This window comes from Heteronotia binoei, chromosome 15, assembly GCF_032191835.1.
Source record: "Heteronotia binoei isolate CCM8104 ecotype False Entrance Well chromosome 15, APGP_CSIRO_Hbin_v1, whole genome shotgun sequence".
In the NCBI taxonomy this organism is placed as follows: Eukaryota; Metazoa; Chordata; class Lepidosauria; order Squamata; family Gekkonidae; genus Heteronotia; species Heteronotia binoei.
The window spans coordinates 11,427,361-11,442,465 of NC_083237.1; the positions used below are offsets into that span (position 1 = coordinate 11,427,361).

The 15,105-nt window shown below is 45.4% G+C and overlaps 1 protein-coding gene across 1 annotated transcript; it reads left to right on the top strand.

Annotated features, from left to right (window-relative positions):
• Positions 1–21: 21 nt before the first annotated feature.
• On the top strand, positions 22–7,964 carry LOC132583024 (olfactory receptor 6M1-like). The gene is made up of 3 exons (XM_060254690.1): positions 22–40; positions 6,539–7,241; positions 7,697–7,964. The coding sequence occupies exons 1-3, from the start codon at positions 22–24 to the stop codon at positions 7,962–7,964; spliced, it is 990 nt and encodes a 329-aa protein (XP_060110673.1).
• Positions 7,965–15,105: the final 7,141 nt, after the last annotated feature.

Here is a 15,105-nt window from a genome sequence, read left to right on the forward strand (position 1 = left end):
GATATGCTACGCCAGGGCAAAATGGATATGGAAAACGGCGGTATCTTTGACTTTGCTGAAACTCTGCCTGAACAAATGAAAATGTCGGGCTGGATCCTGACTAAATTTGTCACGGATTGAAGCCATTTCAATTCACGTGATGAAAACTTCCCTGCCTCTCCCCCCCCTCTGCAGCCCACTGTTTCCCCCAAAGTGCTTCTTCTATGGGAAATGAGCAGGCTGCAGTGGCAATGCGGAAACAGAAAAGTTTGATACCCAACAATGCAAAAGCCTTCCAATGGCTGAAATTGAATTTTGGGTCCTACTCATTGTATTCTAGCTTGCATTACTATTCATTGTTGGCTTGTTGCTGGAGTACAGTGGTTTTCAAATCCCCTCGCTGGACAGAGTCCTTTGCAGATTCCACCGTATACCCAAGAACATGCCTGTGTTGCAAAAGAATTGGGGGGGGGGGGGGTGAGTGTTCACCCTTGGCTGCAGATGTCCTCTTTGCCTTTTGGAGATTTCCATCTTAACCATGGGAAAGGAGACTGTACCTCGAACAGAGATAATATCAATAAATTTTTTAAAAAAACAACCAGTGTTGCATTGTAATGTTGTATTGTGTGGGGAAGTCAGTGCTGACAAGAAAGCTCCCTTTTAGAGAAGGTTGTCTGCTACTGCATATTGCAGTGACCCCAAACCTTTTTTGGCACCAGGGACCGGCCCCAGGGTGAGTCAGACCACCGAGGTCCCAGGGTTGGAAGAGTGGGAGCGCTGAATTTTCCCCTCCCACTGATCACCTGATCAGTGGGAAAAACCACACCAAAGGCCAGGCTCCTATGCCCCTCTGGTGCACTCACGATCAGCGCTGGGGGCAGCAGCAGCGAGCAACCTGCTGAAAAAATGGCGGCACCCTTGCCTCCTTCCCACTTCCTTCCTGGACGGGGCAGCAAGGCCCTGCGCAGCCCGGTTGCTAATAGGCCGCGGACCGCTACTGATCCGTGGCCCAGGGGGTTGGGGACCCCTGGCTTATTGTATCTTTGAAAATGCTTAAGGCAGGGGTGGCCAAACTTGCTTCACGAAAGAGCCGCATAGAATAAATGTCAGATGTCCGAGAGCCACAAAACATGGCCACCAGATGTTTGAGAGCCACAAAACAGGAAGGAAGGCAAATAGATGGGAGGAGGGAGGAGACGTGGAAAGAAAGCAACTTTAAATGCAAGCCGCTGGCTGGTTTGGCTTGGCGAAGTGATTTAAAGAGAGAAATGCCTTTTCTAAGTCAGCCAATGGAGTAGTAGGGGCTTTGAGAGCCACACAATAAGTGTGAAAGAGCCACATTTGGCTCCCAAGCCACAATTTGGCCACCCCTGGCTTAAAGACTGCCTTTGCCATATGAACCTACCCATTCAATCCAGTCACCTTTGGAGGCCCTGCTACTGGTGCCCCTGTCATCTGAGCCTAGATAGAATCATAGAGTTGGAAGGGACCTTCAGGGCCATCTAGTCCAATCCATTGCATAACACAGGGAATTCACAACTACCCCACCCACCCACCCACAGTCCCCGGGCTCCATGTTCAAAAGATGACAACCCCCCCCCCCAAAAAAAATAAATTCTGTTTTTAATTCCTTTGTTTTAATGCAGAGTTTTAAATGTCTGTTGCTGTGATCTAAAATGTAGGCCTGTACAAGAAGGAGGGTGGGGCTGGATGGGTGAGTGAAGGGTGTTATAACTAGATGGTAGCTGTACCCAAGGGGGCAGAGTTGACTGTTTTGATCAGAGAGTTTTTTGTGTGGAAGTGGGTGCTGAGCAGTGTGTGTGTGTGAAGGAAGGAGCTTGAGTGAGGTGCTACTGAGTGCTGTGAGAGAAATCTGTGATCTGTGTGGGAGTTATTCGCCTGGGTGACAAGTGAAGAAAAAGTCTTCTTGGAGGTTATGAGCCTAAGCGGAAAGTGAAGGAAATAAATCTGTGAGGAAGTTATTAATCTGTGTGGTAAATTGGGAAATTAAGCTTTGTGGAAGTTCCTGGCTTAAGTGGAAAGTGAGAAAATAAGCCGATGCGGCTAGGCCTATTTTAAGAACCATTACACTTGTGCACATAAATGAAGCCATTATATTTATTAACCATACAGAAACCATAGCACTGTTTTACATATACAACTCTATTCATATTTAAGAAAAACAACTGCTTATATTATAGAATAATGTTTGAGTAAAGTGGCACCTTTAACACCAACAAAGGCTTATTTCTGTGGCTGGCTTGGTGGGAACCAATACAATCTGTCTGAGTTAGGGTTGTCAAGTCCAGTTCAAGGAATATCTGGGGACTTTGGGGGTGAAGCCAGGAGACTTTGGGGGTGGAGCCAGGAGGAAGGTTGCGACAAGTATAATTTAATTCCAAAGGGAGTACTGGCCATCACATTAAAAGGGACGGCACACCTTTTAAATGCCTTCCCTTCGTTGGAAATAATGAAGGATAGGGGCACTTTCTTTGGTGGCTCATAGAATTGGACCCTTTTTGAAACTTGGAGGGTATTTTAGGGAGAGGCACTGGATGCTAAGCTGCAAATGTTGTGCCTCTACCTCAAAAAACAGCCCCCCCCCAAAGCCCTAGATACTCATGGATCAGTTTTCCATCATACCCTATAGGAATCAGTCTTCATAGGGAATAATGGAGTACCCAGCAGACATTTCCCTCCCCCACCCCACTTTCTGATGACCGTGAAGTGGGGGGAGGGCCTCCAAACTGGGGGATCCCCTGCCCCCATCTGGGGATTGGCAGCCCTAGGCTGAGTCCCAGCATCTCCATGGACGACGCTAGGTCCTGAGCCTGCAAGGATGCAGCATTGTCAACATGGATCTTGAAATCCCCCAGGGCCAATGGTCTGGGGAAGTCCAATGCCCGGGCCAATAACTGCATTTTAAACCACTATGCCATGCTGTCTGTGTATAATGACATCAGACATGCATGGAGGCAAGAATTAGAACTAGTGAAGTCCCCATCTCTGACAGTCCTATTTCATAAGAACATAAGAGAAGCCATGTTGGGTCAGGCCAATGGCCCATCCAGTCCAGCACTCTGTGTCACACAGTGGCCAAAGAAAAAGGAGGTTCACAAGTGGAGCTAGAAGCCCTTCCACTTTGCCTCCCCCCCACCCCAAGCATCAAGAATACAGAGCATCACTGCCCCAGACAGTTCCAATAATATGCTGTGGCTAATAGCCACTGGTGGACCTCTGCTCCAGATGTTTATCCAATCCCCTCTTGAAGCTGGCTATGCTTGTAGCTGCTACTATTGTAGCCATCACCATTTCTGAATTTCATCGTCAACAGACGATCAAGGTTCTCAGGCAGGGATGCAGATCTGGGAGCACTTGCCACCTAGAAAACTTGTTAGAATCATCAGCCTTACAAAGTGCCATTCCCATAAAACCCTGACAAGGGCTTCCAATGCCATAGGTACTTAATTGCCAACTGAACAAGATACTCCCAAGATGCCAGAGGTTCTCCTGACAATCTATGCAGAGCAATGTTTCAAAGCTTAACAATACTCATCCCCCCACCCGGGTACCTTTATATAAAGCATAAGCTGACATTCTGGAGAGAGGATGAAAGCAAGATACACAGCCATAACAAGGCAACAAGATTCTATGAATGGTCTTTATTATCACTAATGCCAATATTACATGGTAAGTGTATATTCATGATCCTTAGAACATGGCACTTAATGGTATACCTGAAGTTTCTTTTGACTAAATGTTCAATTGCACTTGGAGTATTGTAGGTAATCTGATCTGGTACTAAGACTTTGAACCCAGTTATAAATTAAATGTATCTCTCCTAAAGAGATGTCCCTTGACATATATATATATATATATATATATATACACACACACACACACACACACACACATAAACTTATGAGAAAACTCTTAAGAACATAAGAACATAAGAGAAGCCATGTTAGATCAGGCCAATGGCCCATCCAGTCCAACATTCTGTGTCACACAGCGGCCAAATATATATATATATATATATATATATATATATATATATATATATATATATATATATATATATATACACACACACACACACACACACACACACTGTGGCTAATAGCCACTGATGGACCTCTGCTCCATATTTTTATCTAACCCCTTCTTGAAGGTGGCTACGCTTGTGGACGCCACCACCTCCTGTGGCAGTGAATTCCACATGTTAATCACCCTTTGGGTGAAGAAGTACTTCCTTTTATCCGTTTTAACCTGTCTGCTCAGCAATTTCATCGAATGCCCACGAGTTCTTGTATTGTGAGAAAGGGAGAAAAGTACTTCTTTCTCTACTTTCTCCATCCCATGCATTATCTTGTAAACTTCTATCATGTCACCCCTCAGTCGACGTTTCTCCAAGCTAAAGAGCCCTAAGCGTTTCAACCTTTCTTCATAGGGAAGGTGTTCCAGCCCTTTAATCATTTTAGTTGCCCTTTTCTGAACTTTCTCCAATGCTATAATATCCTTTTTGAGGTGCGGCGACCAGAACTGCACACAGTACTCCAAATGAGACCGCACCATCGATTTATACAGAGGCATTATGATACTGGCTGATTTGTTTTCAATTCCCTTCCTAATAATTCCCAGCATGGCGTTGGCCTTTTTTATTGCAAACGCACACTGTCTTGACATTTTCAGTGAATTATCTACCATGACCCCAAGATCTCTCTCTTGGTCTGTCTCTGCCAGTTCACACCCCATCAACTTGTATTTGTAGCTGGGATTCTTGGCCCCAATGTGCATTACTTTGCACTTGGCCACATTGAACCGCATCTGCCACGTTGACGCCCACTCACCCAGCCTCAACAGATCCCTTTGGAGTTCCTCACAATCCTCTCTGGTTCTCACCACCCTGAACAATTTAGGGTGCAGTCCAAGGGACTCTTGAGAGTCCCTTGGACTGCAAGAAGGTCAAATCAGTCAGTCCTAAGGGAAATCAACCCAGACTGTTTCCTGGAAGGTCAGATGCTGAAGCTGAAGCTCAAATACTTTGGCTACCATATGAGAAAGGAGCACTCCCTGGAGAAGATCCTGATGCTAGGAAAGACAGAGGCCAAAAGAAGGGGACGGCAAAAGATGCGATGGCTGGACAATGTTACTGATGTAACAAACACGGATTTGAGCAGACTTCAGAGGATGATGGAAGACAGGAGGGCCTGGCGTGACTTTGTCCATGGGGTCGCAAAGAGTCGGACTCGACTGTGCGACTGAACAACAACATGTGGAACTTATATGGAACCTCACTCTTCTTTTTTTTGTGTGGTGCTTTGGTATTTTGCTTTTTGCTTTCAGTAACTGTTGCATGTTCTGTCTAAATCCGCCCTGCTTTATAAAGGTAAAGGTAGTCCCCTGTGCAAGCACCAGTCATTTTCGACTCTGGGGTGACGTTGCTTTCACAGTAGACTTTTTACGGGGTGGTTTGCCATTGCCTTCCCCAGTCATCTACACTTTTCCCCCAGCAAGCTGGGTGCTCATTTTTTTTAGACAACCCTAAAAGCGAAGTGAAATAATTTCAAGGTTGGCAAGATTCAAGTCCAAGAGAATCTTAGGACACCAAGATATTGAGCTTTCGAAGGTCAAAGCTCCTTTTGTTGGACAAAGAGAGTTTTAATTCTTGCAGTTTATACTGTGAAAAATTGTGTTGGTCTCTTAAGATGTTAGTGGATGTGAATCTGCTGAAGAGCACCCACCTGAAACTAATTCCTATGACTGTCCCACTCTTGGGCCGTTTTCCCACTCACGTTTTACTGGCGCCACGACCATCCTGACGCCGGCGAATCTGCCTGGATTTCGCATCAGAAGCTCCGGCGCTCCCAGAAGCGCCGGCTACTTCCGTCACTAAGCCAGCGCAAACGGAAATCGCAAAGATGCAGGAAAACGTTTGCGCTGGCTTAGCGACGGAAAGCGCCGGCGCTTCTGGGAGCGCCGGCGCTTCTGTTGCGAAATCCAGGCAGATTCGCCGGCGTCAGGATGGTCGTGGCGCCAGTAAAACGTGAGTGGGAAAACGGCCTTGGAGAAGCTTGCATAATTGATGTGTTGATGTTGGTTAATGCAGGTTCACCAAGATGCTGTTATGTTTTTATAAGGGGAAAATGAAGGATTTTTAGGAAAAGGGAGGGACGTATGGTGTTCCTGGTCCCTTGGAAGACAGAAAAGGGGCAGCTCTGAATCAAACAAGCTTAAAGTGTGCATTTCTTTCTGTTTCAAACAATTTTATTAGTAACATATGGTAATAAATTTCAATTTCTTACATCATTAATAATTACTTTTTTATCTATCCCATATATTACTTTCTACCCACCCCTCCCCCCGTTTCTTGACCCCCGCTGGTGTTATATACTTAAAATCTTAATATTAAAGGTACCCTTAATCAATAAGAACCAAAATTAATATCCTCCTCCCTCTTATACTTAGTCATTATCAAAAATTGTCCAATGTCCTTTTATTTTCCACTCTTTTTCTATGTATCTTCTGAACTTAAAGTGTGCATTTCTTTGACTTCTAGGTTGCATTGCAGCTCGAACTGGCCTGGCACTACAGAATCAGAATGGCACAACACAGCTTACAGAGTTTGTTTTAATTGGCTTCCAAGTTCCCCAGTCAGTGGGGAACCTCCTCTTTGTGGTGTTTCTTGCAGTTTTCCTATTAACACTAGCCGGGAACGTCACCATCATCACACTGGTATGCCTTGCTCAACAACTCCAAACTTCCATTTACTTCTTTCTCTGCAATCTCTCCCTCCTGGAGATCCTCTTTGTCTTGACAATCGCCCCAAAGATGTTGGTGAATCTGGTTGCCTCGAACAAAACCATCTCTTTCCTTGGCTGCGCCGCCCAATGTTATTTCTACTTCTTCCTTGGCACTACTGAGTTCATCCTCATCGCTGTGATGTCATTCGACCGTTACATTGCCATCTGCCACCCACTTTGCTATGCCATCATAGTGAATGGTCATGTCTGCACCATGTTGATCCTAGGTTGCTGGATAGGGGGTTTTCTTTCTACCATTGGCCCCATCGTCCTGTTCTTTCAGTTGACTTTCTGTGGCTCTAATGTCATCGAACATTTCTTCTGTGACTATGCCCCAATGATAAAGCTGTCTTGCAACGACATACAGTTCATCCTCGCCCTGGTGTCTATCCTCTCTTCAGTAGTGTTGCTCAGTTCATTGGCTGTGACTGTTATCTCTTATTTCTGCATTATCACCACCACCACCTACCTTAGGGACCGTCTCTCCCCACACGTTCCCCAGAGAGTACTACGCTCAGGTTCACAAAACCTGTTGGTAGTCCCCGGGCCAAAGGAGGCCCGTCTAAAATCCACCAGGGATCGGGCCTTCTCAATAACGGCACCTTATTGGTGGAACCAGCTGCCGGAAGAGGTGCGGGCCCTGCGGGATCTAGGGCAATTCCGCAGGGCCTGTAAGACAGCCCTCTTCCGGCAGGCCTATGACATTAACTGACAATGAAAAATATCTTGGATGGAACAAAATGTATCTATAGGCCGCCGGTTTTATTCTATCTTGTTTTTATTAATTTATGGTTTAATTGTATTTTTAAATGTTTTAAACTGAAGTGTTTGAATTATTATGTTGTAAGCCGCCCTGAGACACTTAGGTGAGAAGGGCGGGGTATAAATCTTAATATAAATAAATAAATAAAATAAATCGTGCGTATGAACTCCAGCAAAGGCCGATTGAAGACATTTTCCACCTGCGCATCCCATCTTACTGTGGCTTCCATCTTCTATGGCAGTGCCATCTTCATGTATTCTTTGCCCAGTCAGGGACGCTCTCTGACTGTTCAGAAGGCTGTAGCTGTACTCACAGCTGTGGTGACCCCTTTGCTCAACCCTTTTATATACACTCTGAGAAATGAGAAGGTGAAGGAGGCCTTGAGAGACTGTCTGAAGAGGCAAACGCTGAATCTGTGAGTAGAACGGAGCCATCTTGGACTTTCCATTTCCCTGATCAGAACAGCCCATTTTGATTGTGGAGGTCTGATGGCAGAGTAGTGAGAATCTTATGTTTAGGGTACATATTATGGGTGGGAGGCAATTTTATCCATGACACTCTACAGATCCTGTAGAGATGGTAGACAGCGAGCCAGAAGAAAAGCTGAATGTACATCACAATGAGAGGTTAGCAGTCTGGGTCATAGGGTGGGGGGTATCTGGGAAGCAGAGATCATTTCATCGCCAAGGTATCGGACATCAGGCATGCAATATCAGCTCTTGGTCTACCTGCAGAGGGATCTTTGCCTGTTGGGATGAATATTATTGAAAAAAAATGAGGGAGGAATCCAGTTTGGTGTAGTGGTTAAGTGTGCAGACTCTTATCTGGGAGAACCAGGTTTGATTTCCCACTCCTCCACTTGCAGCTGCTGGAATGGCCTTGGGTCAGCCATAGCTCTTGCTAAGTGGTTAAGTGCACTGACTCTTATCTGGGAGAACCGGGTTTGATTCCCCACTCCTCCACTTGCAACTGCTGGAATGGCCTTGGGTCAGCCATAGCTCTGGCAGAGGTTGTCCTTGAAAGGGCAGCTGCTGTGAGAGCCCTCTTAGCCCCACCCACCTCACAGGGTGTCTGTTGTGGGGGGAGAAGATAAAGGAGATTGTAAGATGTTCTGAGACTCTGATTCGGACAGAAGGGTGGGGTATAAATATGCAGTCTTCTCCTCCTTTACAAAAAATGATCATCTATAGCCCAAATCATTTGAGGTGAAATACAATTTAAAAAAAGGGGGGGGGGAATTATACAACTCAAGGGGTTTGCACCATCCAGCCACATTCCAGGAGAATATACCAAAAAAAAAAAGCCCCTCCTTCTTCTAGGCTTTGCAGCTTACTTTATGGAAACTTCATATGGTTTTCAAGGCGAGAGACTGTCAGTAGTGATTTGCCATTACCTGCTTCTGTGTCACAATCCTCGTGTTCCTTGGAGATCTCCCATCCAAGTGCTATGGGAGTGCTTACCTATGAAGTGCCTCCCTATGAAGCCCTACAAGTGTTTCCAAGTGCTTCCCTGTGAAGAAAGGTTAAAACGCTTGGGGTTCTTTAGCTTGGAGAAACGTCGACTGCGGGGTGACATGATAGAGGTTTACAAGATAATGCACGAGATGGAGAAAGTAGAGAAAGAAGTCCTTTTCTCCCTTTCTCACAATACAAGAACTCGTGGGCATTTGATGAAATTGCTGAGCAGTCGGGTTAAAATGGTTAAAAGGAAGTACTTCTTCACCCAAAGGGTGATTAACATGTGGAATTCACTGCCACAGGAGGTGGCGCTGGCTACAAGCATAGCCAGCTTCAAGAGGGGATTGGATAAAAATATGGAGCAGAGGTCCAAAAGTGGCTATTAGCCACAGTGTGTGTGTGTGTGTGTGTGTATACACTGAGTGTTGGACTGGATTAGCCATTGGCCTGATCCAACATGGCTTCTTTTATGTTCTTATGTGACACAGAGTGCTGGACTGGATGGGCCATTGGCCTGATCCAACATGGCCTCTCTTATGTTCTTATCTGACACTGAGTGTTGGACTGGATGGGCCTTTGGCCTGATCCAACATGGCTTCTCTTATGTTCTTATGCTAGCTAGGGCTGACCCTGCTCAGCTTCTGAGACATGATGCAATCAGGCTGGCCTGGGCTATCCATGGGATTTGGGTAAATTAACATTTAGAAAAGGATTTCTGCATCAACCCAAAATGCTGGTCCCCTACATTACCCATGTGTCTTGTCTGAAATCTTCCCTTCTGGACACAGAGCACAATTTTAGCAGCGAAATGTCACCCCTTCCTTCTTTTTATTCTGATAGCCAGGATAGGAGCAACTAATGTTCCCTCTAAGCTGCAGAGTCTTGTGATCAAAAATTCGACTTTGTGCGCTACTGGCATTAAAGTTGGAGCCAAGTCAGCAGCCGTGTTGGTCTGAAGTAGTAGAATAAAATAGAAGTCGATTGCACCTTTAAGACCAACTTAATTTTATTCAGAACGTATGTGCATGCACACTTCTTCAGACGAGGAATGAGGTACAGTAAGCAGAGCCACATATAGCTGGTTGGGTTTGGAATGCAAAGTGGTACAAAGTTAAAATCCAATAGCAGAATAATAACATTAACAAATTCAGAAAACCTTTGATCTGGGTTGCATTAGCGTGGGAAACCATAAAACAGTAACGTGTCAGAATGCGGGAATGCCTGTTAATTATTCTATTGCTAATAAACCTGGGTCAAAATGAGGGCATTTCTTTCCCAGAAGTTTTTTTCCTGTCCAACTAATTTACCTTTTAACATGTAACATAAATATATACGTCATTCTAGTTTGCCATTAGGAAAAAATACATTAAAATATAGTGGAAGATGGGTTTAGTATATGTAATGAGATAAACAGCCAATATCCCTTGTTTGAGTATTTCAGTACAAAAGCATTATTCTGATACACTATCCTAAAAGAGAAATACACTGGAATACTGTGGATATATCGCCATACTTGGGAAAGTGGGTTTAGTATATGTAATGAGATAAAAAAACAACAACAACATCTCTGTTCAGTCCTGGGGAGGTGTTTGTTCCAAGTTTCATAATAGCTTGTAATTCAGCAATTCCCCTCTCCATTCTGTTCTTGAAGTTCTGAGAGTGAGTTTAGCATCTGTAATGAGATAAAAAACCAATATCCCTGTTCAGTCCTGGGGAGGTGTTTGTTCCAAGTTTCATAATAGTTTGTAATTCAGCAATTCCCCTCTCCATCCTGTTCTTGAAGTTCTGAGAGTGGGTTTAGCATCTGTAATGAGATAAAAAAACCCCAATATCCCTGTTAAGTCCTGGGTTGCATAAAGTATTGTGCTCTGGGGCCATTTTTCCTGAGCTAAGACAAAAATGTGTGAGCCAGAGGCTAAAAATCTGTGAGCTAGCTCAGACTAACTCAGCTTAGAGGGAACACTGGTAGTGACCATTACACACAGAAATGGGTGTCCCCATCCAAAAAGTAGCTTAAGGCAGCAGAAATAAGATATTATTTTATTGTTCAATGGTTGATGGCAAATAAAGACGTCAACTATTAAAATAGGAAGGTGAACATTACAGTCACAACCTGGAGAGAAAGAGAGAGACCCTAATATAGAACAACAAGTTGATTTTAAAAAGACATTGGTTAAAATTGATTTCTCATTATCATCAGTAATAAATAAAAGCACTATTATGGCAGCAAATCTGAGGATTTCAATTGGTTGGATGTGGGCTATGTAGGATTGGGTCACACTCTGTCTCTTTTTCTAGGGTCCATTATATTTTTTCCTACAATAGGCTTTATATAATATATTGGGTTCAAAGCATGAGGACGCTCAAGAGATAGTGAGTTCAGCTCTTTATTCAGTGATTCAGCATAGTGACATAGGAACAGAACTGTCTGGCAGGACCAACAGCCCTGCTTATATGCATGCAAACTTCCCCACCCAAAATCCCATTACCATAATCCCATTACACACAACTATAGGTTAATAGCTGGCCTAAGGATCCCTGAATCCAGGTGGCTATTGTTTTAGGGTCTCCAGCTCAGCCAAGTCTTTGCTGACCCTACAGCCAAACTCCAGTTCCAAAACATAACACTCCTCCCCCCAAAGTTTCCCAACACCTAACAAATATACTCTCTAAGATGTGCTGGTTTCCATTGCTCCCTTTTGGACCAACAAAGCCCCTCAGGTGTGGCTGAGGAGTCTGGTTCCCTTGTCTGGGCTGCTGGTGCTGGGCTGCTGGAAGGCTGCGGCAGTGCAACGGTTGAAGGGTCCCCGATGTCAGAGGTGCCCGGTGGGGGTTCCTCCGATTCCTGGCGGTCTGGCTGGGCGCTGACTCCCGCTGGCTCCTGCAGCGGCACCAACCGGGGTTGCTCTGCGGTGTCTGATGTAGCGTCTGGCTTGGCAGGGAGCATGCAGCGGTGGAGTTGATCCACGTGTCTGCACAGGACTTGGCCCTCATCGGTCGAGACCTCATACGAAACTGGGCCCGTGACTTGAATGACTCAGGCAGGGATCCATGATGGACCACTGCTGAAGTTCCAGGCATATATGGAGTCTCCCAGAAAAAATCCTCGGGGTGCCTCCTGGCACTTCGGTGATGGCCGAGGTTTGGGGGCTCTATCTGGGTGGAGACAGTCCAGTCTGGTCATCATGCAGTGGCCCATGAGTAGCTCTGCTGGGCTACAAACTGCGGTAGCACTAGGGGTCACTCAATGGCCGAAAAGGAATGCAGCTAATCCGTGGTCCCAGTCCCCATGAATTAATCTCTGGAGAGACTCTTTTGTGGTGTGCACCATCCATTCCGCCTGTCCGTTGGTGGCCGGGTGGAATGGGGCACAGCAGATGTGCCTGATGAGTTAGCGACCCAGAAACTCTTGGAACTCCTCTGAAGTGAAGGTCGTTCCAATGTCTGTGACCACTGTGTCTGGGATGCCGGGTGTGCAGAAAATTCTATGGAGTGCTCGGATTGCCGCTCGGGAGGAGGTGGAAGTGACTGGGACTACCTCCAACCACTTGGTATATGAGTCCACCAAAATAAAGAATATTTGCCCCTGGAAAGAGCCTGCAAAGTCCAAGTGCAACCGGGACCATGGGTTGCGGGTGGACTCCCAGTGTTGCACAGGGGTGCGGGGTGGTTCTGGCCGGGTTTCCTGGCAGGCCTGGCATCGCTTGACCCAGACCTAAATCTCACTGTCCATCCCCGGCCACCATACATAGCTCCGGGCAAGCGCTTTCATTTTAACGATGCCCAGGTGAGTCTCGTGCACGACTTTCAAAACTTGTTGGCACAAGGCAAAGGGAACCACCATCCGGCTGCCCCAGAGTAAGCATCACTTGTGGGAAGAGAGTTCATCCCAGCATGAGGAAAAGGCTGCAAATTTGGGGTCTGTCCGGCCGGTAGGCCAACCCCTCCCCACCCAGTCAAGAACGCGGGATAAGATGCGGTCTTTACCCGACTGGCGGGCAATATCAGCAGCTTTCAATGGTCCGTCGGGGAGATCCTCAATGAGTAGGATCTGGTGGGCCGGCACCGGGTCTGGGTCTTGTGCCTCTCTTTAGCCACCCAGATTATGAGTATGACTAGTTCATTCAAATGTGTCGATGATAACTAATCTCTATCTATGGTCCACTTTTTGAGGAATGCTTTACACACCTGCTAATGCCTTCATATGATCCATCCGTGAGGACAGCAAGCCAATCAAAACTTCAAATGTAGCTGAATTTTGTGTTTGGAGGTAAAGATACAATATAGTGATGTTACGGGTCTGACATCTGCTGTATGATATGCAAAATCAGGCCCAACAGAAAGAGGAACTCGGTTTTTAAAATCCATTTGGCAGTTTATCAGAAATTCCTTAGACCAATTTCCATGCTCTTCCTGACAACCAAGGTTACCAGAGGTCAGATTGCGTAAGTAAAACTAATAGAATACTTTGCTAAGTTTGCGCATTAACTTTATTCCCTGGAAAATTAATTACTAGATAGATAATTAATGCAATGCCAGTTCTGGTCTTTGGAGACTTCTGAACTTAGACTTTATTTTTAAAGTTGCTAAGTAGATTTGGAGCTTTGAAACTAATCAGTACCTTGAAAAGTTGGAAGCTAATTACTTCTTAACATTTCTTGAGATGTTGTTACGGACTTATCTCTATGAAAACACGACAAGTAAATTAATCGCACGGATCATATCAAAAATGTCACATGGCCCAATTTAAGTGTTGTTGTAAAGAGATAAAGATTGAAATTAACATGGTATGTCAGTGGTCCTCCTCCTCTTAATAATAATAATAATAGTAATAATAGAAGAAGAAGAAGAAGAGAGTTACATGCCATCAAGTTGCTTCCAACTTATGCCCTGATCTGGATAGCACAGGCTGGCCTGATCTTGTCAGATTTCAGGAGCTAAGCAGGGTTGGCCCGTGGTTAATATTTGAATGGGAGACCACCAAGGAATACCAGGGCCATGACATATGGAGGTGCAAGCAGTGGCCCACCACTTCTGAACAACTCTTGCCTTGAAAACTACAGCTGTGACTTGACAACACACACAAAAAATGACCTTCAAAACATTAACAGCCTTGCTCAGGTCTTATAAACCAAAAGCCGTGACTTCCTTTATTGACTCACTCAATGTAACAATGACAATATCAATGCATGTAAGGTCCCATCCCTACTCAAATGAGTTCCTGTTGTTTTTTTCTCCAAAAAGCCCCGTGTGAAACAATGGTGACATCAGGGGATGCAACCTAATATGCGAATAGGTTCCTGCTGGTCTACAAAGAAGCCCCGTGTATAGATAAAGCAGAGTTATTTTTTGTTGCCCCAGATGGTGAGACCAGAACTAATGGATTGAAATGACATGAAAATAAATTTCAGCTAAACATTAGGAAGAATTTCCTGAGAGTTAAATCTGTTCCTCAGTGGAACAGGCTTCCTTGGGAAGTGGTGGGCTCTCTTACTTTGGGAGTTTTTAGGTGGAGGCTAGATGGTCAACTGACAACAGTGCGGATTATATCCCTCACTATGAATTTAGGTGATCACAAAAGAGAGGGCAGGAAGGGATGGGCCAGTGTACAGTTCTTGTGGCCTTTTCTTATATGCCCAGGGTTATGCTGATCACTACTTTGTGGTCAGGAAGGAATTTTCCACCAGACCAGATTGGCCAAGGATCCTGGAGGTTTTTGGTCTTCCCCTGGGAACAGAGCAGGGATAACTGGGGTTTGTGTGGGTGGGGGAGTCAGGGGTCATTTTGTAGAAAAATAGGTGGTGGAGCTCATCAGCATAACTCATTAGCATATGCCATCCCCCCATCCAAAAGCAACCTGATGCAAGGAAGGAGAGGCCTGGGTGTAGGCTTCCCAATCCCCAGATCCCAGCAGGGGATCCCCGGTTTTACAGGCTTCCCCCCACCCCCAGCCAGCTGGCTGGCGGGGGGAAGCCACATCCCCACAGTCACCATGTACCTCTAAAGCGCCTGCAGGTTAAGAAACCTGCAAACAGGTCCCATTTTAAAATGCCTCTTTGTGTGTGTGCCCCTTTAAAGTTGAGCAGGAAGTACTTCATGGGGA